Here is a 27,529-nt window from a genome sequence, read left to right on the forward strand (position 1 = left end):
TCCTGCCAAGAAGGCTGTTTTCCAATGTTGGAGCAGCTTTGTAGCAGATTAGCCCTACAGAGTAGCTGAAAGATCTCCGTAAAGTGTATAACTGCATTTGAGGAATCCCAATCAGCATCTGATCAGGATCTTTCAGATGTTGCATGGTACATCTGTAATATGGAGCGGCCAGTGTACCTGTCTGTGATCTTTACATATAACACCTAAGCTGGGGGTACACACCATGCGACAGTGTGACCCAGCGACGTGGCAAGTGATGTAACGATACATCAAGCGCGCCATACACACTGCACAACTCGCCATACTACAGTGCAATGTATCATTACACTGCATCTATAATTGCATCGTCCCATCTGATGTGCAGCATAGCAGATATTCCCGATGTGATGAACGTTGGCTTAGGAACAATGAATCGGATGTATATACTATACAATGTGTACGATATGTCGCTCTGATCAGCATCGGGACGATATATCGTACAATACATCGTATAGTGTGTGCCCAGCTTTACTGTCCATCGCAAGGTACCGGTTCAGTAGCTAGATCTTTCCGATGTGGCCACACGTGGAGAAGTCAGACGTAAATTTGGCTGCTCGGTGCTCTAGTTGAGCTGCTGGGGTGTAGGGGGCACCTTTACTATTCTCGTTATTTTTGGGAAACCTTCATACTCAAATTAATTTGAAATTTTTTAATGGACCATCACATTCTGTTCCCTCATAATATTTGCAGAAAGCTATTAGAGGACAAGATTTAATAAGTGTTTAGAAGTGCAGAGTGTAACGTATATGCTAGGCCATACTTGGTATTCAGTGTAATATATTTTAATGCTAACGCTACATCATCGGTACTGCATACCAGCTTCAGTTTATTTCTAGTTTAATCACTAGTAATTGTTCCGCGTCAGTACATTTCCTTTTTAACTGAATTTTTCAAAGAACAAATAGTGATTATCTACTTATTGAATTACATTGTCATTTCAGGCACAGAACGTGTAAATTAGGGTGACTGAAATGACATCTAGGTCACAAGGAGCTGATAGTAGAAACTTCAACCATTCTCAATTATGTACATGAAATAACTTATGGGCTTATACTTCTATCTGTGCTACTGCCTGCACGATATAATTAACCTTCTTCCCCCTAGCCAGAGTCCAGGGGCTCCGCTGGTTCTGTAATACAGCGCATTAGTTTAACATATTGCCCAACATCTGAGCGGTCATATTTGTGAGGGAGGGGTGTCCGTGTCATGGTTTAGCATAAAATTTGACTGGGGGGGGGGGGGGGGATGTTTTAGTTGAAACAAATGATGTATTGTGTTAAATTCCCTGAAAAAAATATCTTCCAGCCTCCCATCGATTGTGAGGGAAGGGGGAGGGTTACGGCACACATCAATTATCGCGTTTGCCACAACCCACACGCACTGGGTTTAGCCAGGTAAAGCGGCTAAAATGGTCTAAACTATTGGGCGTCCATGCCAAAACGGTCAACTTGTCACAAATTTGTGCTCCCCACCTCAGGAGGGGGCGAGCAGAAGTAACGGTCGCCTGTGGCAACTTGTGCCAGATTAGAGCAATTGTTGAATAGTTCCATGAAGTGAGTAAGGACCACAGAACCTACTTACGGAGCCAGGAAAGTTTTTTTTTTTGTTTTTTTTCCCTGAGTTCCTAAGGTCATTTACTTCATTTACTTCTGCTCTTGCGTGGTTAGAGAATGACATCGCTGCTCTCCTGCTCTGAGGCAGCCATTTAGTGTCTAAGCTTTTAGCAGCATTTTAAGCAAAGGGAAATATCACGCTGAGGAAGTAACAGGACTCCTCCAGGGACCTCACCATTTGTGAACTTTCCTCATTTTTTCTCTATCAGAAGCTAAAGCTGTTTCAGTGGAACGGTGATCATGACCCTTCTGTGTCCTGTGCTTGGGGAACCGTGTCGGAGGCAGAATCTCTGTGTTGTCACAAAACTGTCGTGTGAACATAGGGCCACTTTACAGAGTGGGCTTCTCAAAAAGTCCGGAAAACTTTTTTTTTTTTTTTTTACTTTTCAAAGCAGCATTTGGTGACAGGAAGAAGACTCAGGGATGGTTTGAAAACTAAAAGCATCGGTCATTTAGAGTGAAATTGCCTTATGTGGAATGAGCCATTAGACCGCTTATCAATTTGCACATGCATCAACGATGTCACTAATTTCAAGTGGACTTAAAGTCTGCATTATCCCTTTATTACCTGAGTTGTTCACAGCTAAACTAATGTCGCTGTTATATTGTACTACAGATGTTTCCTCTTCTTCCATAGACTACAGCACATTGCTATACACTGCACCCCACCTGTATGTCCATTTTCTACAGAATTGATTGATAATTCACCAACAATAACGCTCCCCCTTCACTCTCTTCTATGTTAGTGATTCCAGGTCATCTTAAACTAGAAGTATTTGTCAAGAAGTAGATTTAAATAAAGCTGGGAGGTTTTATATTTGAGGAAACTGCTACAAATGTTAATTCTATGCCCAGTCACCCAGCTCCTCCTCACCTCCCCCCCTATCCCGAGCCCCAAAAATTGGAAGTTAAATTACGTTTGAACTGTCCATCAGGTATTGATTAAGGGCCTCATTTGTCAACGAGTTTTATTATTCACAATGGATGGTAGAACTTGTGTATGATAAATGGTGCTCCAGCCAATCAGCTCCCAGCTGTCATGTTTCAAACAGATGACAGTTGGTAGCTGATTGGCTGGAGCACCACAAGCTTTATCACTCCTTGTGAATGATAAAACTTGTCGATAAATGAGGCCCTGACAGAGATAAGGAGACCTCTCTGAAGTGCAAATCCAGTCTAAAATTGTGGGACGTTGCTAAAAAAGAAAAAAAGTAATTTTGCACGCATAAAATAATGTAAATGTACATACAGATGTGCCCTCATACATCTATCCTCCGTGCGCTACAAGTCGTGCCACACACAACGTGGGAGCTCAGTGTGACTCAGTAGCGCTGAGAGTCTTTTCGTGCGTCTTCTTACCTTCAAATAAGTCTTATTTGCACAGTGATGCGAATAGACAGTGCAAGCAGCTTCTGCTGATTAAAATGATATGCGGCATGGGTATGTTCTCTGAGCAAGTGCTGGTGTAACTGCATGCAAAATGCTACGTTACAGTGTCAGCGGCTGTAACACTGTAACGTAGCATATCGCATGCACATACACCCGCAGTCACACGCAGAATATAGGCATGTCACATATCATTTTAATCAGCAGAAGCTGCTTGTGCGATCTATTCACATCGCTGTGCAAATAAGACGCATTTGAAGGTAAAAAGATGTACGGAAAGATGCTCAGCACTACCGAGTCACGCTACGGCATGGCGCGACTAGAAGGGCTGTTTAACGCGCCAGGAGGCTAGATACATGAGGACACATCTGTATGTCTATTCACCTGTCTGTGCTAAAAAGTGTTTATGTTGCAATAGATAATTTAAACAGGGAAGTTTAGTAGTGGATCATAGGTGCTCTTGTGTTAATTCATACTCCTCTAATACAGAGATTATAATGATCGATGTATAAACTTTTCTAAGTATATCTGTGTAAATATTGAGTTATATAATCGGTAAGTTCAGATGTCATCACTCAGTAATCAGTAGGTAACTTTATCTCTGTTTAAAAAAAAAAAAAAAGCACACTCCATACTGTGTTTGTATTACCTCCGATTTCTGTGGCCTGCGTAACGCACATTTCTTTTTACATGATCCCTCATATAATTTAAAGGTAGGGTTTATAGTATTTGTTATAATGGCCATGTTTGGTTTCGGTATAACGTGTATGTTTGTAAATGGCTCCATTAGCATTTTAGATCTGCAGGATTAACACCCACTTTCCCCAAACTAACATCATTTGGGTCCTCTGCAGCTTGAAATAACTCACACCTACCAGCGCTGTTATAGTCCCTGATCCCGGGCTTGGTAACCGGGGGAATATCTGATGAGTGGACCTCCCAGCGCAGGGCATTTATAACACTGATTCCACAGCTACGGCAAAACAATTGCAGTCATCCAACATTATCAAACACTGTATTCATCTAACACTTTCCACGGTACCAAGCTCTTTAGAAGGGGCAGGCTGCTGCGTTGCTGTAGGAGGGAGTTCAAACTTCTCAGAACGTTTAGGATTCTCCTGTATGGAGGATTCTTTCATCTCAAACATAAAGAAAATGTTTAGTCCATTAATTTGCCACTATGCATTGTAGCAGTTCCCCGAGCCCCAGTCACATTGTCATAACATGGATAGAACCCGTCTTGCATTGGATGCTGTTGCTTTGGTGCTGCCGCTGAAAGTATATAACACCATTTGACTCAATGAGCTTCTACCATGCTGAATTAGCAGAGTGACTAATGAGCTGACGCAAGATAGGTGATAATGGTTATTCTGTAGATACAGGACAGGCAGTTCTGTCGCCTTGGTAACGTGTACCTTATGCGTGTGTGCATGGCTATACATCGGCAATGGCATGTTAAAGCTGACCTCTTAGTTTACTTTTAGAGCCTACAGTCTGGCTCAATAAATACTGTTAGGATACTTTTTATATATGGGATCGGTATGAAAACGCATGTCCGGCAGTTCAAATCCCAACGCCGGAAGACCGGCAACTGAAGATCCTGTTAGGTAAGTATTTTAAGTATAACTAACCCTCCCCCCCCCCCCCCCCCCACTCCGCCCTAACCCTCCCTTAGGGGTGCCTAACCCTAACCTCCCCCTAAGTTCCTAATCCCCCCTGTAAGTGCCTAAACCCAACACCCCCCCCTACCCGCACCCTAAACCTAAGTCTCCCGGGGAGGGGTGGTGCCTAAACCCCCCCCCCCCCTTCCCCTAGCCTAACCCTCTCGGGGGGGTTCCTAACCCTAAGTCTTCACCCCACCCCCCCCCCTAGGGAGCCCCTAGCCTTACACCACCCGGTTTACCTTCGATTTGAATGCAGGTAAAATTTAAATGTAGGTAAAATGACAGGCGTCAAAATCCCGACGCCTGTCATTAGACCCCTGCCGGGATTAGACAGTCGGGAAGCCGGCGGTCGGCTTCCTCACTGAATCCCTTTATTTATATGCCAGTGCGCTCAAGACCAGTTCTCGTGTTGTTAGAGCTGCTCTGGGTAAAGTAAGGTAACCAACTTTCTCATATCTTACTGTGAAACATAATATAAATACTGTGTAAGAACAATCTGCATAAACGTTATTTGCAATACAGACAAATCGTTTCTTAATCCTGTGTGTGTGTGTGTGTGTGTGTGTGTGTGTGTGTGTGTGTGTCTCATTTTGCTATCAATTTATTAAAATATGTTAAATGACTTCAGTAATTCTGCTATTTATTCATTGTGGTTTTGCAAAAGGTAAAACAGAAATCTGAGCTTAATTCGCCTTTCTTATTTAATATAAAATTTATTATAGGGCAAATATTGCCCTTCTTTTTTTTTTTTTTTTTTTCTTCTTTGCAGAAATAACATTGTCCCTGACCGCCTTTTATCCTCTGCGCTCTCGGCTTGACCTAATTATCATTCCTTCATCGTAGAATTCATAATGATCATTTCTTAACAAAACAAGTTTTTCATTAACCAGCGCGTTCCATCCGCAATTATCTCAAGTGTTAAAGTAATTGCACGATGCGAGATTGGTCTTTTATTGGCCATGAATGACTATTACAAAGCTGATGTTTAGAGGGAGCTAGGATACGGGCTACAGAGGGGGCGACCTTTTCCCGACGTCGCGGGATAAACTATGAGCTCTCATCAATGTCGTGTTCTGAAAGCCCCGGTACTTTTTCTCTTCTGATGCTTTTGTTCTTGTGTGACTTAGACTTTCTGCAGCCTGCTAAAGACCGTCCAGAAACGTCTGCGGCTCTTGCAAGGAGACTCGTGATTAGCGCCTTGGGAGTGCGAAGTACCCAGAGCAGAGCTGAAAGGGAGGCTGAACGCAAGAAGCTACAGGAAGCCAGAGGTGAGAGGAAGCAATTAGATTATGCAGAGTCTTCTGTTTTGTAGGATTCTGTTGTTAGCAGCTGCAGATGCTGTCAAACTGTATTAAGTGGCACAATCTTCTCACTGCATACGTGCAAGTATTTATCGCTCCTTCCTTACTGGCTGCAGATGAGCAAAGTCTTATTAAGAGGACTGCGACCTTTCTTTATTTTTACAGCGGGATTTCAGATGCTCTTCGTTTTTAAAGTGACACAAGTGTATAAAGCAGATGGTTTCTAATGCAGTGCTTCTGAAGTCCTGCTCTCAGGACATACAGACCGTGCATGTTGTTCAGGTCTCCTCACAGTATCCGTCGGTTGGTAATCAACACACCTGTTCTCCAGCAGGGAGATATGGAAAACATGCACTGTTAATGTGTCCCGAGCACTGGATCTGAGAAGCACTAGTCTAATGCGGTTGTACAGCAAGTGCTCATACATGATTCTTTGATGGATGCTGACAGTTCCTGCCGGCATAGCAGATCCAAGTGCTGCGCCTGAAGACGCAGCCTGGGATCACCATCGCGACCATCGATCGCGATGTTTGCCGCATCGGCCATCTGGGTAAGCCTCAGACACTGGCCTCAGCACTCGCACAAAACGCAGACGACTCGTCTCCGTTTTGTGAAACTGAGCCCGTCGCCCACCCCCTCCTCGCCCCCAAACGGCTGCAGACTGTTACTCCCCTGACGTCTGCAGCCGCACTACGCGTGAGGACACTGGACCAATCTGCACAGATCCTACGCATGCGCAGTCCCACCTGCCTCAGGCTTGTACGTAAACCATCTGGTAGGAGCTGGAGAGGTTGGGGAGATACCAGAGATCATCTTCCTGGCAACGCAGTTGAGTCATTTACTTGTAATAGCTTCAGATTTCCATTGCTTATAAAATAAAGGCAGCCAATGTTGTAAAATTGTATCTTTAGACCAGTGGTGGGCAACAGGCGGCCCTCCAATGATTCACACTATATACAATAATTCATCGGGCGGTGATAAAGAACATACCGTACGGTACATTGGAAATCACACGCATGCGCTATGTAGTTTAGGAAAAGTGACACCTGGTGGGCAAAATGTTGTATTACACGTAATGAAATCAGACGTATGCGCTATTTAGTTTAGGAAAAGTGACATCTGGTGGGCAAAATGTTGTATTACACGTAATTACTTTTTTCATTACTAAACTTTTTGTGGCGCGACTCATGGCGTGGTGTGTGGCGCGCCATGCGTGGCGTGAGAGATAACGCTGTGATGCCACGTTATAGCTGGGCACATCAGTATCTAGCCGTCCGAGACGGACCGCAGCGACCCATCGTATGGTGTGTACAGCCAATTTCACCCAATTCATTTTGATGAATTCCATCGTCGCATCGGATGTGCAGCACATTATATGGGGCAATTCCTCAGACGATGCGGTGTTGTTACATGAAGCATGTAACGATATATCGCATTGACATACAGCAGATCGTGTAGTGCGGCACCGTCCATCAGGTGTGTACCGAGCTTTACTGCCCCTTCCTGCTTTGTAGTCCTATTCATTTGTTATGTGTTGTAGCCCTTGTTAACTCCTAAAACATTATTACAGACAGGTGTCTTTTTTTTTTTTTTCTATTGATTTAAATGCATTCATTACACTTGTCTGCGATTAAGAGGAGCGTGTGGCCCTTTTTAAAGGCTAGAAGGCCGAATAATGTGGCCCCCGAAGTGTGTCTGGTTGCCTATTGCTGCTCTAGAACACACGTGCTCAAACTCTGTCCTCTGGACCCCAAACAGTGCATGTTTTCCAGGTCTACTTACAGAATCACAAGTGAAATAATTAGCACCACCTGTGGAACCTTTTAAAATGTGTCAGCGAGTAATGAATACACCTGTGCTCCTGCTGTGTGACCTGGAAAACGTGAACTGTGTGGGGGCCCTGAGGACAGAGTTTTGAGAACCTTTGATCTAGTACAGTGGTTCTCAAACTCTGTCCTCAGGACCCCACACAGGTCACGTTTTCCAGGTCACCCAGCAGTAGCACAGGTGTATTCATTACTCGCTGACACATTTTAAAAGATCCACAGGTGATGCTAATTATTTCACTTTTGATTCTGTGAAGAGACCTGGAAAACATGCACTGTGTGGGGTCCTTAGGACAGAGCTTGAGAACCTGTGATCTAGACTATTGATAATCCGTTTGGCCTAACTAAAACTATAATTAAGCTGCAGTGTAAACTGCACACAGTATTATTGAGTCACTTTACGCTCTGCTAGCCAGAGTGATGCTGTGCTGCTGCTGCTGCTGCCGCTATGAATTTGTCATTGTGACTGCATTATGTGGGAAAGCTGAGAAACCTTGACCGTTTCATCCTGCCAAAGCATAGTACAGATAATAACCATTGTACCAAAATGTCTTTTATCTCGGAAGCAATAGGTTTTGTAGATTAATTTCACCCAAAGAAAACAACTTCTTTTGTACAATGCTGCTGTTTTTCAATGCCGGGCACTTAAAGGCTGCATTACTACATAAGGCGTAGAGCATACCTTATGGGGGTAATCCAATTAGGGACGAGTTTACAAAAGCGAGTTTGTTTCATGAAACTAGCCGATATTGCACAAATGCGCTCTCAAGAGAAATGCGAGATCCAATTAGAAATGCCTATTTGCGGCAATCGTCGCGACTGTGCGCAATATTTCTTCAAGATGCAACTTGGGAGAAGGGCATGAAAAAATGGGGAGACCACCCTGGACCCCCAAAAAAGTAACAACTTCATTAGCAGAACAATATAGAAGGCTGTTAGTGGGCATAAGGAAAGTACTGGAAGCAAATGGCTGATTTGTGCAATTGTGTTAAAAAGGGAAAAAAAAAATATATAAAAAAAACAAACTCTTTTCATTTAATAACAAACGAATGAAACGAAAAATGCTAAAAAAAAAAAAGATGATTTTGTGATCATTTGAGGCCACTTTACTTTTTTGAGCTACGTTGGTGCTGGCTGGAAGTAGGTTTCCTTGCTCCTGTATGGTGACGTCACTTTCCAGAAAAATAAAAACAGAAAACTGCAGCAAGTGCTTTAGATCAGGCCTGGCCAACATGTGGCTCTCCAGCTGTTGTGAAACTACAAGCCCCAGCATGCTTGACCAGCTGATTGGTGGGAGGGTATGCTGGAACTTATAGTTTCTTCTTCGTTTGTATAGGGTCCACAGGAACTACCTTGGGATATATAGTTGTATAGCATCCCGGAGCTCCCAGCATACAATGGTTCCTCCCCCCAATATACCCCGCCCCCAGCCACAGGCATTGAGTTGTTTCGTTTTGGTGCGCGGTAAGAGCACCTGTTTTAACAGTGGGACTGGTCAGGCAGTCTCAAGCTTTTTTTATTTACAGAGTTTAGCGGTGCTAGGCGCAGTAAAGGACGCTTGCACTGCGAGCCGACACTGACAACGCCAGCATCCACCTTGTGCCACTGGGTTTTCAGCGGGGCTGGGTAGTGGTCTGCAGCTGAGGCCTGGGACTGCGTTCGGGGAACGGAGATGCAAGTAAGTGCGCTAAGCGGTCCCTTACCTGTGGTGTTGAGACGCAACAGAGGGGGGCTGTGTGTGCAGGATGATCCTCACTAGGCGACCGGAACCGTATTGTTTGTTGCCAGGGACAGGTGGTAGGACGCGCTGGAGCGCACTAGGGAGTCCTGCCACCTTGTAGTGCAGCGTACACTGTTGTTAAACATCGCAGCCTAGGGGAGATAGGCGCTCGCCTGGCCGCTCCTCCCCCCAGACGCATCCCGGCAGACTTCTGGTTTGGAACGCCGGTGTCTGGTATAAAGTGACTGCCTCGGGTTGAGACACGTGGCAGTTGAGTGTTTTGGCAGCGCTGTGGGGGTGTTCTCAGAGGCTGGTCTCTCCTATAGCCCTCTCAGTCAGGTTTGGCATATAGTGTTCTCTATATCCTACCATCACCCCGCTGGGGTGGCGGGCTAGTTGATCAGAGTTCAGATTGCTGCTGTAATCATGCGTATTCCTGCATTTAATGTGACTGTTTACTAGTTGCTGCTGCTTGAACACTGCCTGTCATTTTCAAGCTATCACTGTGCTTCTCCTCATCCATCTGGCGGTGTGTGTGTGTGGGGGGGGGGGTCATTGATACAAAGCCATTTTTTGCATGTATACTGTGTACCTTATACCCTTGATATAATATCATCTCTGCAGGTAATGAGCACGAGGTGAGCTTATCAGTTGGTTTGTCTTGTAAATTCTGTCCTACAAGCTGTCTAATCAGGATGTTGATGGAATTTGTAGCAGATCTAGTAGATTATTACAGGATATATCTAATACACCGGTACCAACAATGGAGCCACATATGGTGGCTATCACACCTCAAGTTTTGTCCTATTTGATAGGCAAAACTGCTGAGGTACGAGCTCCGGCTGTGGTACCATAGGCAGTACCCCAAGCTGTAGGGTACCCACAACCTGTGCATCATCCTGTATATATGCCTCCTATGAATCCCTGTTGGGATTACTCTGCGGCTCACTCTAGTCAGTGTATTGCCATCCTCAGTCTCTCCGCAGTTGGAGAAGCCATTAGGGATAAAGAAGCAGGGGCATAAGAAGAGGTCTTGTCATGTGTCACATGACTCAACTACCTCATCAGACTCTGAAACTCAAAGCGTTGAATCGGTCTATGAAATAGAGGATTATCAAATTGTGGATGTTCCCTCTCTGGTTAGAATTGGCCTCAACATAAAGAAGGTAGAGGAAATTGCTCTGACAGATGATGATCCAGTCTTTAGGCGTCAGTCTGTGTCTAAAGATTATTTTCTTCGGTCTGGGCAACTGACGAATCTTATGACTGAAGCTTGGGAGACTCCTAATAAGCATTTTCAAGCCACTAAGAATTTGACCTCTCGATATCCATTTGCTCCAGGGGCATGTAACAAATGGGAGATTCCACAAATGATCGATGTGCATGTGACAAGGCTGATCAAAAGAGCTACGTTGCCCATCCGGGATGCAGTCAGGAAGCCGATGGCGAGATGCCGGATGCCTGCTTCCCTACTGTCAAATCTCGGCAGGGTACTAATGTCAGGCGTCGAAATCCCGATGCCTGTCATTAGACCTATGCCGGGAGCCAGACGCCCAGCATACCGAATGAAGGTAAGCCGGCAAGGACAGCCGTCGGGGGAGGGTTAGGTGTCAGGGCTCCCGAGGGGACTTAGGGTTGGCAACCCCCGGGAGGGTTAGGCTAGGGAAAGGGGGGTTAGGGTTAGGCAGCCCCTGGGAGACTTAGGTTTAGACTACGGGGACGGAGGGGTTAGGTTTAGGCACTAGGGAGGGGTTAGGGTTAGCATTTCTTACCTAAATCCGCTGTCAGGATCTTCACCTCTGCCAGGCTTTTAGCGTCAGGATTTGAACCGCTGGCCATGCAGGCGGCGGTAATACATTCTGGTTCTGCCCATCCCGCCAGCATCCTCGTTAACAGAGGTTACCGATAGAAAGATTCATAATGATTTCAAATGTTTTCATTGTTGGGAGCTATAGCCTGGGTAGCTAAGGCTATGGAGGAGTGGATTAAGGCACTGGAGACGTCTATGGTTGACCCGTCTAGAGAGCAGCGGTCTCTTCTTGGCCAATTGCAAGAAGCAGCTATGTATATGGTGGAGGCGGGGATTGATGCATGTGTCCTAGCGTCTAGGATCTCGGCCAAATCAGTGGCAGCCCAAAGGTCCCTCTGGCTTAAAACCTGGAAGGCGGAGGCAAGGTCCAAGAAGGCTCTGGAGCCGTTTCCATTCTCAGGGAAGGTACTGTTTGGTCCAGGTTTGGATAACATAATGACTTCCTTGGCAACGCTGATGTCAGCGGAATTGCCATCCATGGCTACCTCTAAAAGGCAGCCATATCTGTCCTTTCGTCCACAAGGTAGGACAAAGAGGCAGTCCTCGGCCAAACAAGTTGGCAAGAGGGCACAGACCAAAGGGTCTTGGTCAGCAAAACGCCCTGCTTCCAAGCCAGATGGTAAGCCTAGTGTCTGATGGGGTGGGCCTTCCCCTGGAGGATGTCAGGGTTGGCGGCCGACTTTTGCAGTTTACTCAAGTCTGGCATCAGACCACTACAGATGCCTGGGTATGAGTGCTGGTCTCTCAGGGTTATGCCATCACATTCCTCAGGCATCCCCCTCAAAGGTTTGTGGGCACAACCCTTCTTACAGACCCAGTTAGGGCCGCAGTCTACCGGAAGTCTTTGAGGGGGATTCCGGAATGGGTACTTCTTACCACGGACGCAAGTCTGCGAGGATGGGGAGCAGTGACTGGTCGGCACACTTTTCAGGGAAAGTGGACAGACCAAGAAAGTCACCTACCAATAAACATATTGGTGCTTCGGGCAGTGCACAGAGCACTCATGTTGGCACAGGACCTTCTACAAGGCAGGCCTGTCCAGGTTCATTCCGACAATGCAACAACAGTGGCCTACATAAATAATCAGGGAGGCACGCGAAGTCCAGCAGCCATGGAAGAAGTGGCAAAGATTCTGCTATGGGCAGAAGGCCATCTTCCAGCAATATCGGCGATATTCATCCCAGGAGTCCTCAACTGGGAAGTGGACTTCTTAAGTCGCCAGGACATACACGCCGCAGAATGGGCTTTTCATCAGAAGGTATTTCAAATCCTGGTGGACAGGTGGGGGATACCAGATGTAGACCTTTTATAGCATCACGTCACAACCTCAAGGTCCCAGGTACAGGTACAGAACAAGGGACCCCTCAGCAGCCTTCGTGGACGCTTTGGCGATGAGATGGAATTTCAGGTTGGCATACCCGTTTCCTCCAATCTCCCTTCTCTCAAGGGTCGTCAGAAAATTCAAACTGGAAGGCAGCAGGATGATACTAATAGCTCCTGCCTGGCCCATGAGGCATTGGTTTGCGGATCTAACCCGTCTTTGTGTAGGCATTCTGTTTCCACTGCCTCTGCGAAAGGACCTGTTAATGCAGGGTCCTTGTCTATACCAGGATTTACCTCGGCTGGCTTTGACGGCTTTGCTCTTGAGTCTTCCGTCTTAAAGGCCAAGGGGTTTTCTCCTTCAGTGATACAAACAATGCTGAGAGCAAGGAAGCCTGCTTCAGCTCGCGTCTATCACAGGATTTGGCAGTAATTTTTTCTGTGGTGTTTCCACAAGAGATCTGACTCTAAGATATTCAAGGTATTAAGACCACTTGGTTTTCTCCAGGCAGACTAGACTTGGGTCTTCGTCTGGCAACCTTGAGAGTCCAATTGTCGGCTTTGACAGTTTGGTTCCAGCGTAAGATTGCCCCTCTGTTGGATGTTAGAAAATTCTTTCAGGGGGTACTTCGACTGCAACCTCCATTTCTCCCACCAGTGGCACTGTGGGATTTATCTCTGGTTTTCAGGGCACTGCAGGCGCATCCCTTTGAACCATTGGATAGGGTGGACTTGAGATGCCTGACGGCCAAGACTTTTTCTCCTCGCCATCTCATCAGCTCGTAGAGTTTTGGACTTGGCAGCGTTGTCATGTCGTTCTCCATATTTGTTGTTTCATCAGAATAGAGCTGTCCTCTGGACCAAGGAGGGCTACCTCCCGAAGGTGGTATCCTGGTTTTACATAAATTAGGAAATTGTAATCCCGGCCTTTAAGTCTTCAGACCTGGCTACAGGTGAAGCTTCCTTGGATACGGTTCGAGCCCTTTGTATTTATGTGGATCGGACCAAGTCCATCAGAAAATCGGATTCACTTTGTGTTATGTGGTTTTCACAAAAGAGGTTGGCCAGCAAACAAACAAGCCTTGTCCCGCTGGCTTCGGCTGACCATTTCTCAGGTCTACTCACAGGCTGATCTCCCTGTTCTTAACAGGGTGACAGCACATTCCACTCGGTCTGTCAGACCATCGTTGGCGGTAAGACAGGGTGCCTCTGCTGAACAGCTCTGCAAGGCAGCTACTTGGTCTTCCGTGAGTACGTTTATCAAGTTCTATGCATTTGTACGCCTCCCAGAATGCTTCCTGGCGAATTCTTCTATCTGTTCAGGAGCGTCCCCACCCTTAAGGGAACTGCTTTAAGACGTCCCAAGGTAGTTCCTGTGGACCCTATGGAACCCAAAGAAGAAATATAGAATTATGGTATAACATAGCTTTTGATTATTTTTCTTCAGCACCCACCCTGACGCACCTGGCCTCAGATGGACTTGTTCTTAAACTTTGTTTCACAGACTCCCTCTTCATTTGTTGATTGTTTTTTTGTGAAATGTTTCTTCCATCTCCACTCTACGTCTCTTGCCGCAAGGCTTGACCACGAACTGAATTCCTGTGGCTGGGAGCGGGGTTTATAGGGGAGAGGACCAGTGTATGCTGGGAGCTCCAAAGCCTTGCTGTTTGGTGCATTGGATGCTATCCAACTATATATCCCAAGTAGTTCCTGTGGACCCTATGGACCTTGAAGAAAAAGAATTATCAAAAGATAGGTTATACCACAATTCTATATATCACAACAGTTGGAGAGCCACAGGTTGGCCAGGCCATCTTTAGGGAATAAGAGACCCCCACCGTAGCATCCTAAATGATGCAGGCACCCTTGTTTGCAAGAGTGGAGTCCCCTGTTTCAAACTATATGCCCACGTAAAGGCTAAAATTTTACAATTGATGTGATTCTCAACATTATAGAAAATTAAGGGGGTGTACACCTTTCAAATGTAGTAGATATTGCCTAGTGATCACCAGATAATATTACCCTGCACTACAAAAAACCTCATGTTTTCAATATATAGAGATTTGTACTTTTCTGCGCAATTGAAGTTCCCAGTCCTGCCCCATCATGCCATGCAGCAGAAGGAATTCACGATTCTCATCTTGGCGCTATTCAGAGAACATAAGTTCTGCTGAATGTGAGTTTGCGGACTTTCCCTGACCTATGGTAACGTTCTGTGTTTGATCGCGCTTATCCCGATTGCATATAGCACACTATACAATACAATTGGGTGCAAGCAGGGTTTAGTGTTGTTGCAGCATGGAAACACTGGTAACGCGGCACCTCATCTTCCATAGGGCTGCGATAAAAAATCAGCAAGTATGGGGCTATGGTAAGTGCCACAAATGCGAGGGCTTGCTCCCGGGACAAAGCCAACTCCCACCCCCCCTCTTAATTGAATCGAACCCTATAATAGAGAAGAGAAGACAGGACCGACTTCAAACCTATTCAGTTGCATCTAAGCTTTCATGAACCCGAATCTAAAAAACATGGCGCGCCTGCAGTCCTAAATCCCCATTAATTCATTACATGTCTTTATTACAGAGTAGTCTAATACACGGGTGAGGAAGCTATAACTGGTGTGGATCATGTTTTATCACTGTGAAGCAAAATGTAGATTATAATTTTGAATAACGTTTAATAGTGTCACCTAAATCTCATGCATTATTGGAGTGAATAGTTACATTCTTTATGGTTATTGAAGTTTCCATCTTGGCTTGTCTAGGGTAGACCACCAGGTGGCGCTCACTTAACCACACACAGTTATTTAAATAGACTGGTTTCTATACCACCCATACTGGGCTGCAGTTTTTAGTGTAAGAATAACAAGGTCTTATTTACATTAGCTGGGGCAAGAAAAACAAACCAACTCTGTTTTTGTCTCGTTCTCTTTTTTTTTTAATTTTATTTCTCTTTTCCTTGCTGTCCCACAAGCTCTGAGCTGGATTCACTGACACCATTTATTTACCAAAAAGGGATTTATCTATGTATGGTTCAGGAGCATTGCTGTACTGGGGGGGAACTTTATCAAACCTAACACGCAATGGGCAATTATTAAAAAGAAGAAAAAAAGTATGTTTTAAAGGTTTGGTGCTGCTGTTATCTTGGTTCTAAATGCTGTTGGGTCCTGTACAGGTGTTGAAGTTCTGCTTCGTGTTACCGCTCACCAGCCTATCTAGAGAGTCTCACTACAGACCTTTTTTATACTTTCTGTATTATGCCCAATCTTCATTTGCTTTAGCGCACATTGGGGCAGATGTATGAAGCTCTGGGAAGTGATAAAGTGCAGAGTGATAAACGAGCAACCAATCAGCTCCCAACTGTCATGTTAAAGGCTGTGTTTGAAAAATGACAGTTGGGAGATGATTGGTTGCTCGTTTATCACTCTGCACTTTATCACTTCCCAGAGCTTCATACATCTGCCCCAATGTTCCATTGACCGTCTGAGTGACTTATCACAATGGATATTGCTGGTAGAAGAGGAACCATAGGCTACTGTAGTGATAATGTTTGTGATTCTGTCATATACGACCGCACAGGCCAGAGATGGAAGTGCCGGTGTGGACAGTGTAGGTGAATGGAATATGATAGCATTACAAATGAGCCATTAGGCTGTATGGTATAGCCCCATAACAGACCCATTCAATCTCTGCACACAGCACTATTCCATGTACCAGGACTCCTGTAACTAAAGATTGCTGGGGAGAGCAGCATTACCTCTACCAGGCAGTCAGGAAGGCAGCAGTTATGGTGATTGTAAATATAATGGTCATTTAATCCAATGTCCAGATACTTTGAGCTATGTGCAGGATGCTGCAGACTAATGCAAGCGTAGCAACAGTATGCAGACACTTACCAGTTAACTATGTTTGTTAAGGTAAAAATTACATACACAAATGCACCAATAAAAGCAATTAATAATCACAATGACATAAACAATATAATTATATGCAATAATTACACCTACGTATAATTATAAACTGATTACATTTTCCCTAAGGCACAATCAACCTAATATCTAAATATAGAGACCCCTGTGGTTAATGTTGAGAAATCCAGCTGATTGCAAGTAATGTTTAGTCCACAGATCGCACCAGTCCAAAGCAATTAGCTAACACAGCTCCAGTATATACAGGATGAGTCTCCCATATCCAAATATAACGAAATACAGAATATTTTCAGCATGACTGAGATAGTGACACCTTTGCTTCCTGATGGTTCAATGTACACAAACTTTGTTTAAGGCACAAATGATCAAAAATAAAGTATACAATAACCTGCAGGCTGTGTGTATAAGGTGTATATAATGACCTGCAGGCTGTGTGTGTATAAGGTGTATACAATGACCTGCAGGCTGTGTGTATAAGGTGTATATAATGACCTGCAGGCTGTGTGTATAAGGTGTATATAATGACCTGCAGGCTGTGTGTATAGAATGACCTGCAGGCTGTGTGTATAAGGTGTATAGAATGACCTGCAGGCTGTGTGTGTATAAGGTGTATATAATGACCTGCAGGCTGTATGTATAAGGTGTATATAATGACCTGCAGGCTGTGTGTGTATAAGGTGTATATAATGACCTGCAGGCTGTATGTATAAGGTGTATATAATGACCTGCAGGCTGTGTGTGTATAAGGTGTATACAATGACCTGCAGGCTGTGTGTATAAGGTGTATATAATGACCTGCAGGCTGTGTGTATAAGGTGTATATAATGACCTGCAGGCTGTGTGTATAGAATGACCTGCAGGCTGTGTGTATAAGGTGTATAGAATGACCTGCAGGCTGTGTGTGTATAAGGTGTATAGAATGACCTGCAGGCTGTGTGTATAAGGTGTATAGAATGACCTGCAGGCTGTATGTATAAGGTGTATATAATGACCTGCAGGCTGTGTGTGTATAAGGTGTATATAATGACCTGCAGGCTGTATGTATAAGGTGTATATAATGTCCTGCAGGCTGTGTGTATAAGGTGTATATAATGACCTGCAGGCTGTGTGTGTATAAGGTGTATACAATGACCTGCAGGCTGTGTGTGTGTATAAGGTGTATAGAATGACCTGCAGGCTGTGTGTGTATAAGGTGTATAGAATGACCTGCAGGCTGTGTGTGTATAAGGTGTATAGAATGACCTGCAGGCTGTGTGTGTATAAGGTGTATAGAATGACCTGCAGGCTGTGTGTGTATAAGGTGTATAGAATGACCTGCAGGCTGTGTGTGTATAAGGTGTATAGAATGACCTGCAGGCTGTGTGTGTATAAGGTGTATAGAATGACCTGCAGGCTGTGTGTGTATAAGGTGTATAGAATGACCTGCAGGCTGTGTGTGTATAAGGTGTATAGAATGACCTGCAGGCTGTGTGTGTATAAGGTGTATAGAATGACCTGCAGGCTGTGTGTATAAGGTGTATATAATGTCCTGCAGGCTGTGTGTATAAGGTGTATATAATGACCTGCAGGCTGTGTGTGTATAAGGTGTATACAATGACCTGCAGGCTGTGTGTGTGTATATAAGGTGTATAGAATGACCTGCAGGCTGTGTGTGTATAAGGTGTATAGAATGACCTGCAGGCTCTGTGTGTATAAGGTGTATAGAATGACCTGCAGGCTCTGTGTGTATAAGGTGTATAGAATGACCTGCAGGCTCTGTGTGTATAAGGTGTATAGAATGACCTACAGGCTCTGTGTGTATAAGGTGTATAGAATGACCTGCAGGCTCTGTGTGTATAAGGTGTATAGAATGACCTGCAGGCTCTGTGTGTATAAGGTGTATAGAATGACCTGCAGGCTCTGTGTGTATAAGGTGTATAGAATGACCTGCAGGCTCTGTGTGTATAAGGTGTATAGAATGACCTGCAGGCTCTGTGTGTATAAGGTGTATAGAATGACCTGCAGGCTCTGTGTGTATAAGGTGTATAGAATGACCTGCAGGCTCTGTGTGTATAAGGTGTATAGAATGACCTGCAGGCTCTGTGTGTATAAGGTGTATAGAATGACCTGCAGGCTCTGTGTGTATAAGGTGTATAGAATGACCTGCAGGCTCTGTGTGTATAAGGTGTATAGAATGACCTGCAGGCTCTGTGTGTATAAGGTGTATAGAATGACCTGCAGGCTCTGTGTGTATAAGGTGTATAGAATGACCTGCAGGCTCTGTGTGTATAAGGTGTATAGAATGACCTGCAGGCTCTGTGTGTATAAGGTGTATAGAATGACCTGCAGGCTCTGTGTGTATAAGGTGTATAGAATGACCTGCAGGCTCTGTGTGTATAAGGTGTATAGAATGACCTGCAGGCTCTGTGTGTATAAGGTGTATAGAATGACCTGCAGGCTCTGTGTGTATAAGGTGTATAGAATGACCTGCAGGCTCTGTGTGTATAAGGTGTATAGAATGACCTGCAGGCTGTGTGTGTATAAGGTGTATAGAATGACCTGCAGGCTGTGTGTGTATAAGGTGTATATGATACATAAATACATTCTGTGTTTAGATTTGGGTCCCATTCCCAAGATATCTCATTATGGTATGCATATATTCCAAAATACAGAATATTCTGATATCCAAAATACCCCTGGCCCCAAGCATTTTGGATATGGGAGACTCAACCTGTAATATAATCAGTCTTTTAAAACAAACTGAACTATCATAAGTCTGATGGAAACCGCTGACGGGCCATTGCGGCGGGCAGACGCGCTGAGCGGTGCCCACATGTTGGATCACTATTGTACTGACCACTATAAGTTACACTGAGATAACTGGATTGCAGATGTGGTCTTGGCCACTTTCTCCCAGAGCAACTGGTAAAGGGAGTCAACGTTGCTGACCACCAGGGCCGGACTGCTCATCCGTCACTTCTGGCATATGCCAGAAGGGCTGATGGCCTAAGGACCGGCTCGAGGAGGGGTCCGAAATCATTAAGATTTCACGGAGCCGGAAGGGGTGGAGGCGTGTATGGGCCGGCGGCGGCTGTGCTGGGCCGAAAAGAGACGGGCGTGCCGCGAGGCCAGCCCCCGTGGCTCGCGGCACGCCCCCCTCTACACGGAAGAGCAGGGCTGATATACAGCCCCAGTCCGTCCCTGCTGACCACTGTGGCTCCAGGTATAATTACAATCCCCGTGGAGGATTATTATAGAAGGATAGAGCTGCGGACTGTTGGACATTTCAATTTTATTCTTATTTTTATTGCATGAGGATTTGCCTGCTTAATACTCTCCCCCTATGCTACTAGCAACATTTACATACTTCATGTGTGCCAGCATTTAATATGAAGACTGTGCTTTGAATGTCATGCTTTACTTCTGCTTACAATGCATAGAAGGAATAGAGCAGTAGATTATTTGCTGCTTTGTTGCATTTACTAATTGAATTCTGCCTGGGCCACTTCCTTACTGCTACTAACAATATCTGGATATTCTATGTGTTCTGCACAAAAGTCACATACCTCAGAGTCACGATGGTTCAGTTTGCCTGAAAAGGCTGATTATATTATATACTGGAGCTGTGTTATAGCTAATTGTTTTGGACTCTTGCTATCTGTGCTGTACATAACGTACAATCAGCTGGATTTCTCAACCTTCACCACAGTGGTCTCTAGATTTAGATAATAGGTTTATTATGCCTTAGGGAAAAATTTAATCATTTTCTAATTATATGTAGGTGTAATTATTGCATTTTAAAATTAATATATTGTTTGTCATTGTGATTTATTAATTTGCTGTTATTGGTGCATTTGTGTGTGTCATTTTTACCCGAATAAATATTTTTAACTAGTAAGCGTCTCCATACTGTTTTCCGGTTCTCCTGTCCCCCCTTGTTGTGGAGGCAGCTGTCAGTTAATATAGAATTTGTTTTAAATATGAATACATTTGGCTCATTCTAAACGGTTAGCGCCTGTTGTATTTCTATCATTACTATTGTGACAGAAGTGTTAAGAGAGAGCTTCCACTAGGGCTGTGAGTTTATGTACTGCTTGACTGTGGCTGGGACTTGCACTCTCGTTATTGTAGCCCAAACTTAGGGACCCCATACATCGGCGATGGATTTTCGGGATGTAGCGATGGGATCGGAAGCGCTGTTCCGCCGGTCGGAAATGCAGACCAGCGGCCATCAATGTTCCGCGATCCGTCGCAGGATCGGTGAAATTCTACATGTTAAATTTCACCGATCTGCCAATCACGATAATTTTTTGATGGTGATCGGCATATCTGTGAAATCCAACATGTTGGATATCAGCGATCCTGCAACCCGGCATCGCAGGATTTCCGATCGGCCGATCAGCGTTTCTGATCCCATCACTACATTGCGATGATTTGTCGCAGGTGTATGGGGGCCTTTAGGTTCTCTCAATCAGGCTGATTTAGGGGTCTATTTACTAAGCAGTGTTAGGAGACAGAGTGAAAAGTGATAAGTTGCCAGCCAATCAGCTCCCAACTGTCATCTCACAGGCTGTGTTTGAAAAATGACAGTTGGGAGCTGATTGGCTGGCACCTTATCACTTTTCACTCTGTCTCCTAACACTGCTTAGTAAATAATGAGTAGCTCAATAGAGCTTACCAGGTGAGACTCTGCTGCTGCCTTGTAGAGACACAAGTATATATTAAAGGTGGCTATGTACTGCATAACCCTGCAGCAGACCAGCCGACCGTGATGGGAGGAGCAGACAGTTGGTGTAGTGTATGGAGGTCATCCTAAGTCACAGCAAGAAGTTGGATGAACAAGGGTCAGGTGACTGAACAGGACTGATAATCAAACCGGATGATCCGTTTTCTTCGCCATGCTCATAGCTCAGTACCATACGCTGAACAATAATCATTCAAACCTGTTGACTGGTGTGCCTGATTACTGCTCAGTGTACGGCCAACTTAAATCCATATCACTGAAGCAGAAAATAAACCAAGTTGTTTCTCACCACAACCTAGCGGCAGTTTCAGATTAACCTTCCATCACTGAGCTGTTCGGGGACCTTGCTCTTTCCACTCTCCAACCTTCAGTCTGTGACTTCCTATTTCTCTCCATCATACACCTCACATCATGGAAATATCCCTATAGCATCCCTGCCCGCACTAATTCAGCCTGACAAGTGCACAAGTCGCTGCCTCCCATAAGACCAGGCTATCTTTTGCCTAATATACTATGTGCTACTGTTAGCATCCTGATGAGGTGATTAGCCCACAGGTCGTTCCATCCACCACTTAGAATAAAAGTGGGAACAAACACACATGCTGGGAATGTAGAAAGATGGCAGAATGACTGTGACCTTAGGGCCTGATTCAGAGCCGCTCATAAGCGGCCGCTCGTTCGTTCCGAGCGATGTTTGCACATCTGCGCATGCGTACGGATTGTAATACGCATGCGCGGACCAGTCAGTGCGGCCGAAATTCGTTTGTTCGCTAAATAGCGAATGCCTGCTATTTTGAGTGACATGAGGAGGCGTATGTGGGTGGTAACGGGAAGGTGCTTGAAAACGGGTAGTGGAGATCAGAACGCAGGCGTGTTTAAAGGTCAAAACGGGCGTTTTATGGGTGTGCATAATTAATACAGCAGCGTCATTGACCACGTCACTGGGTTATTTTATAGTCAGAAACTGCTCGCAAGATTGTGGTAGGAAAAACCAACCACAAGAATAGCGAGCAGTTCGTACGCTGATCGATGTACTCGATTAATCTAATAAATAGCGGACATGACGTAGGATGCGAGCAGCCAGGGGGCGTAGTTTCCCAAAAAACGACCGCAAGTTTTGTTCGCTCGTTCAGACCTAGAGGCGTGAACAGACCGCAAAGAGCGAACGTTCATTTGAATAGCCACCCCTTTTTTTTGAACGAGCGAGCGCAAATAGCGTCCGGCTCTGAATGAGGTCCTTAGTCAGCACCTTAACAGTGTGTTTCACGGTGTTGGTCAGTGCCGTCCAAGTGTTTCCATGAAGAGTGCTGCATTCTGATAGATAAGTTTGTTTGTGTGGGCAAATACTATGAAAAACAAAAAAGTCTCTTTACAGAATCTGGGTTAGGGAAGCTGTGGTATACAAGACAAAGCTTTGGAGAGACACCTATGGGCTATGTTATTCTTCTTTGCAGGCACTTTATTCAGTAACACTGGTACTCTCCTTTCTTGTAAGCCTAGAGAAACATACCTCATATCACATAACCCTGTAAAATGAAATTACTTTATCCCCTCCCAAAAAAATTATTCTGCAATAAAAATTTAATTCTCTGTAATTGTTCAGGGGAAAAATTGTGCCGCAAAGTACGGATGTGTCCTCATACACCTAGCCTCAATGCATCACGCATCCCGACTTGCCTAGCACTAGTGAGCCACCAGATCCTGTGCTACTCTCCTGTGAGACATCTATTTTGCCAAAAATACGTCCGAGTCGCAATGTGATATGACTTATTGTGCGTAAACACGTATGGATCTGCCAGCGATACGATATCGCTGGCAGATTGTTATGCACCCTCCCTGGTATGCTGGATGATCAATATCGATCATCCAGCACACCACCAACTAATCGTCCTTTTAAATCGCTACGTGTGTACGCACCATAAGATGCGTCAAGAGACTGTGCTGATTAATTTGATATGTGACACCTGTATATCTGTGTGCTCCTGAGTCTGTATATGGGAGACTGTGATGATTAATGTGATATGTGATACTTGTATATCTGTGTGCTCCTGAGTCTGTATATGGGAGACTGTGCTGAGTAATGTGACACCTGTATATCTGTGTGCTCCTGAGTCTGTATATGGGAGACTGCGCTGAGTAATGTGATATGTGACACCTGTATATCTGTGTGCTCCTGAGTCTGTATATGGGAGACTGCGCTGAGTAATGTGATATGTGACACCTGTATATCTGTGTGCTCCTGAGTCTGTATATGGGAGACTGCACTGAGTAATTTGATATGTGACACCTGTATATCTGTGTGCTCCTAACTCTGTATATGGGAGACTGCGCTGAGTAATGTGATATGTGACACCTGTATATCTGTGTGCTCCTGAGTCTGTATATGGGAGACTGCTGATTAATGTGATATGTGACACTTGTATATCTGTGTGCTCCTAACTCTGTATATGGGAGACTGTGCTGAGTAATGTGATATGTGACACCTGTATATCTGTGTGCTCCTGAGTCTGTATATGGGAGACTGCACTGAGTAATTTGATATGTGACACCTGTATATCTGTGTGCTCCTGAGTCTGTATATGGGAGACTGTGATGATTAATGTGATATGTGATACTTGTATATCTGTGTGCTCCTGAGTCTGTATATGGGAGACTGTGCTGAGTAATGTGACACCTGTATATCTGTGTGCTCCTGAGTCTGTATATGGGAGACTGCGCTGAGTAATGTGATATGTGACACCTGTATATCTGTGTGCTCCTGAGTCTGTATATGGGAGACTGCACTGAGTAATTTGATATGTGACACCTGTATATCTGTGTGCTCCTGAGTCTGTATATGGGAGACTGTGATGATTAATGTGATATGTGATACTTGTATATCTGTGTGCTCCTGAGTCTGTATATGGGAGACTGTGCTGAGTAATGTGACACCTGTATATCTGTGTGCTCCTGAGTCTGTATATGGGAGACTGCGCTGAGTAATGTGATATGTGACACCTGTATATCTGTGTGCTCCTGAGTCTGTATATGGGAGACTGCTGATTAATGTGATATGTGACACTTGTATATCTGTGTGCTCCTAACTCTGTATATGGGAGACTGTGCTGAGTAATGTGATATGTGACGCCTGTATATCTGTGTGCTCCTGAGTCTGTATATGGGAGACTGTGCTGAGTAATTGATATGTGACACCTGTATATCTGTGTGCTCCTGAGTCTGTATATGGGAGACTGTGCTGAGTAATTGATATGTGACACCTGTATATCTGTGTGCTCCTGAGTCTGTATATGGGAGACTGCGCTGAGTAATGTGATATGTGACACCTGTATATCTGTGCGTTCCTGAGTCTGTATACGAAGCACAACGGAACTTGGAATGAAAGAAGCTGCAGCCGCTACATTGTAGCATTTCTTATACAGATTCAGAGGCTTAGGCGCACACAGATATACCAGTGTCGCTTATGAAATGAATCGGCAGAGTCTACTGGTGCGTCCTAGTCACATCGCATTGCCACTTAGACGCATTTTCTGCAAAAAAAAAAAAAACATGCAAAAAAGAAGCCCGGCAATAGCATCGTCTCACGGGACCTGGCGCACTGAGAGGGGCTTTTTAGCGTGACTGCAGCAAAAATGTGTAAGTGCCTATCTGTATGTTTTAAGGCGAGAATCCTTAGTAAATATGTATCTTTCTCTCTACAGAGCGAAGGCATTTAGAAGTAAAACAGCGAGAAGACGCCTGGGAAGGGAGGTGACGGCGCCAGGTGCTGTAACATGGACAAGCGGACGAGAACATCGGTCTCTGAAGATTTGCGCGGGTGGCTCCGTGTGCTGTTAATAAAGAGATTTATTTGATAAAATAGACACTTTAAAGTGTGGTGACAGCGCCGTGGCGGGCTGGAGGGGAGCGATGAGCTTATCGTGTTTGTTTTACATCAGTCTATAGGAAAAAAAGAAAAACATGTTCTGCTTTTAAGAAAAGCATGATTTCTTCCCCCCCCCCCCCCCTTCCTTTTAAACATTCTCCTTTTTTATTTCTAATTTAAGTGACAGATATACGGTGTAAGAAAATACGCTCACAGAACTGGAAACTAAATGAGCCTTTTACAAAAAAATATATTGATTTTGCTGCTTGGTGGAGCTTACAATGTATTTTAATTAAGACCCCTCCCCCTTTTTTATTTTTTAAATGTCTAACAGGAAATCCAAAACTGTCTGCAAATGGCCTGATCAACACCAGAGAGAGAGAGAGATGACACACGTTGAGTTTCAGTGTAACATTCAAGTGATAAATGACTGCCTCTAAGGGGCTTCATTATCATGAGCAAAATCACTGAAGGGAAATAGTGTGTTGCTTCAGCGCAGTAGAGCCCCCTGTACACAGCGAGGGTCTGACTTAAAACAGTACGTCCCCACTCCTCTCTTTCAGTCATCGTGTAGTGCATATAATAACCTTTAGCCTGAAACGTTTTGCCTCACATTTGGGTACATAACTTACCCAGGACAGTAATTGTTGAAATGGAGATTGAGATTGCAGCATTAACAAATACATATGTGAAAGACGCACAGTGATTGCAACTTTCTTTTGTACTCCTTACCATTTCATTATTACCGGCTTTTCTGATTATCTATTAGTGGGTTTACTAATTTTAGAAATAACCCCACAATATACCTATTTTTTAAAAAAATGGACATGGGATATCTATCACGACTAAAGCATTCCCATACCAATCAAAGGCCTGTTTGTCAGCAAAACCACTCTAAAACAAATACATGTGGTTGGTAATGAACAAGCAGTCATTACATGGGCTAACATTGTTATAAAACAAAGGGGTCAATCCAATTTTATATGGGATGTACTCATGGGTGCAGTCATCGCGGCAATGGCCACACTTTACGGCAGCCCAAATTCACATAAAAGTGCTTGTAGCTCCGAGCAAAATTGTGCAAATTCGGTCTTGGAACGGGCCACGAGGGATGCGAGATGTGGTGTCGTTGCCGGTGTTTAAACGTCGTGGCAACGGCAGATTACACCCTTCACAAGTAATTGGATTGAGCCCAAAGACTATATAGAGGTCTACTGTCCGTTGCTAATTTCCAGTGCTCCCTGAATGTTTTTATTTAAAACTTGTTTTTATTACCTGAAACTTTGTGACGCTTCTCTTCCAGTATCAGACTGTTCTTCTAGTCTAGTGTAGGTTTAGGTTTTTGTTGATCTACAGATTCCAATAGACGTCTGGAGGCATCACATAACTGTTTATTCTAGACTCTAGAGCCAGCTAAAGTCCATTGGCCTCTCCTGAAACTTTCAATTTCTGAGCAGTCTGCACTCCTCTGTCCTAGTGCACCCATACTGTAACTGGAATTATTTCTTACATGTGAAGTTTACCATAAAAAAAAACAAGTGTCCGCATATAATCAATGTAATAGCTTTGCAGAAATTTTTTTTTTTTTTTTTTTTTCCATAGTTTAAAAATCACTGAGCATCACTGGAAGCTGCTGTTTTTGTACTTCCGGGTTTTTTTTTTTTTTGTTAATGACCGCAAGAATAATGGGTTACAGACATGACTTGTTGTTTTTTATATGCTTTATTTTTTTTTTTTTTTTCTGTTTTAACAAATGATGGTTTTGGTGGATGTGACGTCCTGGAATATTTATGATACTTACATACGACCTGATGAGCTGTGGACGCTCCTAGAGCTACCTGCCGATCTGTACCTAGTAGCATTTTGTATATAACCTTTTGACAACGCTTAATTTCAACATTTTAAAGAACATATGGTGCATTGTTAACATGTCAAATAATCTCACCAACTTTGCAGAATTTATACAATTGTTTTTATTTTGTATAAGTGAAAACCGATTTACTGTTACAATACAGATGTGGGGTTTTTTTTATTATTATTATGAATGTGTGATTATTTTTTTTTGGACTAAGTGAAATGTTTTTGAATGTTCCATTTTGCTTTGAAGATTAAACAGATGTTTTTACTCCCAAAGCCGGGAGTCCCTGACCTGGCTTCCTTCTACGGGATAATATTACTACTAAATGTAGATTTAAAAAACTTCTTAGAAAATTTTGGAAGCTCGTCTACGATCTATTCCCCACAAAATAATCTCTGCGCACAAAGTAGACTTTCACTATGGGCAATTTTAAATAGTGACCATTAGATTACCAGTGTAATTTATATACAAGAAATAAA

The 27,529-nt window shown here is 44.2% G+C and overlaps 1 protein-coding gene across 3 annotated transcripts in view; it reads left to right on the top strand.

The window, feature by feature from the left end:
* The window catches only part of R3HCC1L (R3H domain and coiled-coil containing 1 like), a 72,912-nt gene extending 45,383 nt beyond the window's left edge, over window positions 1–27,529 (top strand). For all 3 annotated transcript variants that reach the window (XM_088482752.1, XM_088482754.1, XM_088482753.1), the window contains 2 exons: window positions 5,830–5,970; window positions 25,029–27,529. In XM_088482752.1, coding sequence (XP_088338878.1) covers window positions 5,830–5,970; window positions 25,029–25,081 — 194 coding nt within the window. In that variant the 3' untranslated portion in view covers window positions 25,082–27,529. The remainder of the gene's footprint in view (window positions 1–5,829; window positions 5,971–25,028) is intronic.

Source organism: Taudactylus pleione, unplaced genomic scaffold (assembly GCF_031769625.1).
Source record: "Taudactylus pleione unplaced genomic scaffold, aTauple2 ptg000292l, whole genome shotgun sequence".
Classification (NCBI taxonomy): domain Eukaryota; kingdom Metazoa; phylum Chordata; class Amphibia; order Anura; family Myobatrachidae; genus Taudactylus; species Taudactylus pleione.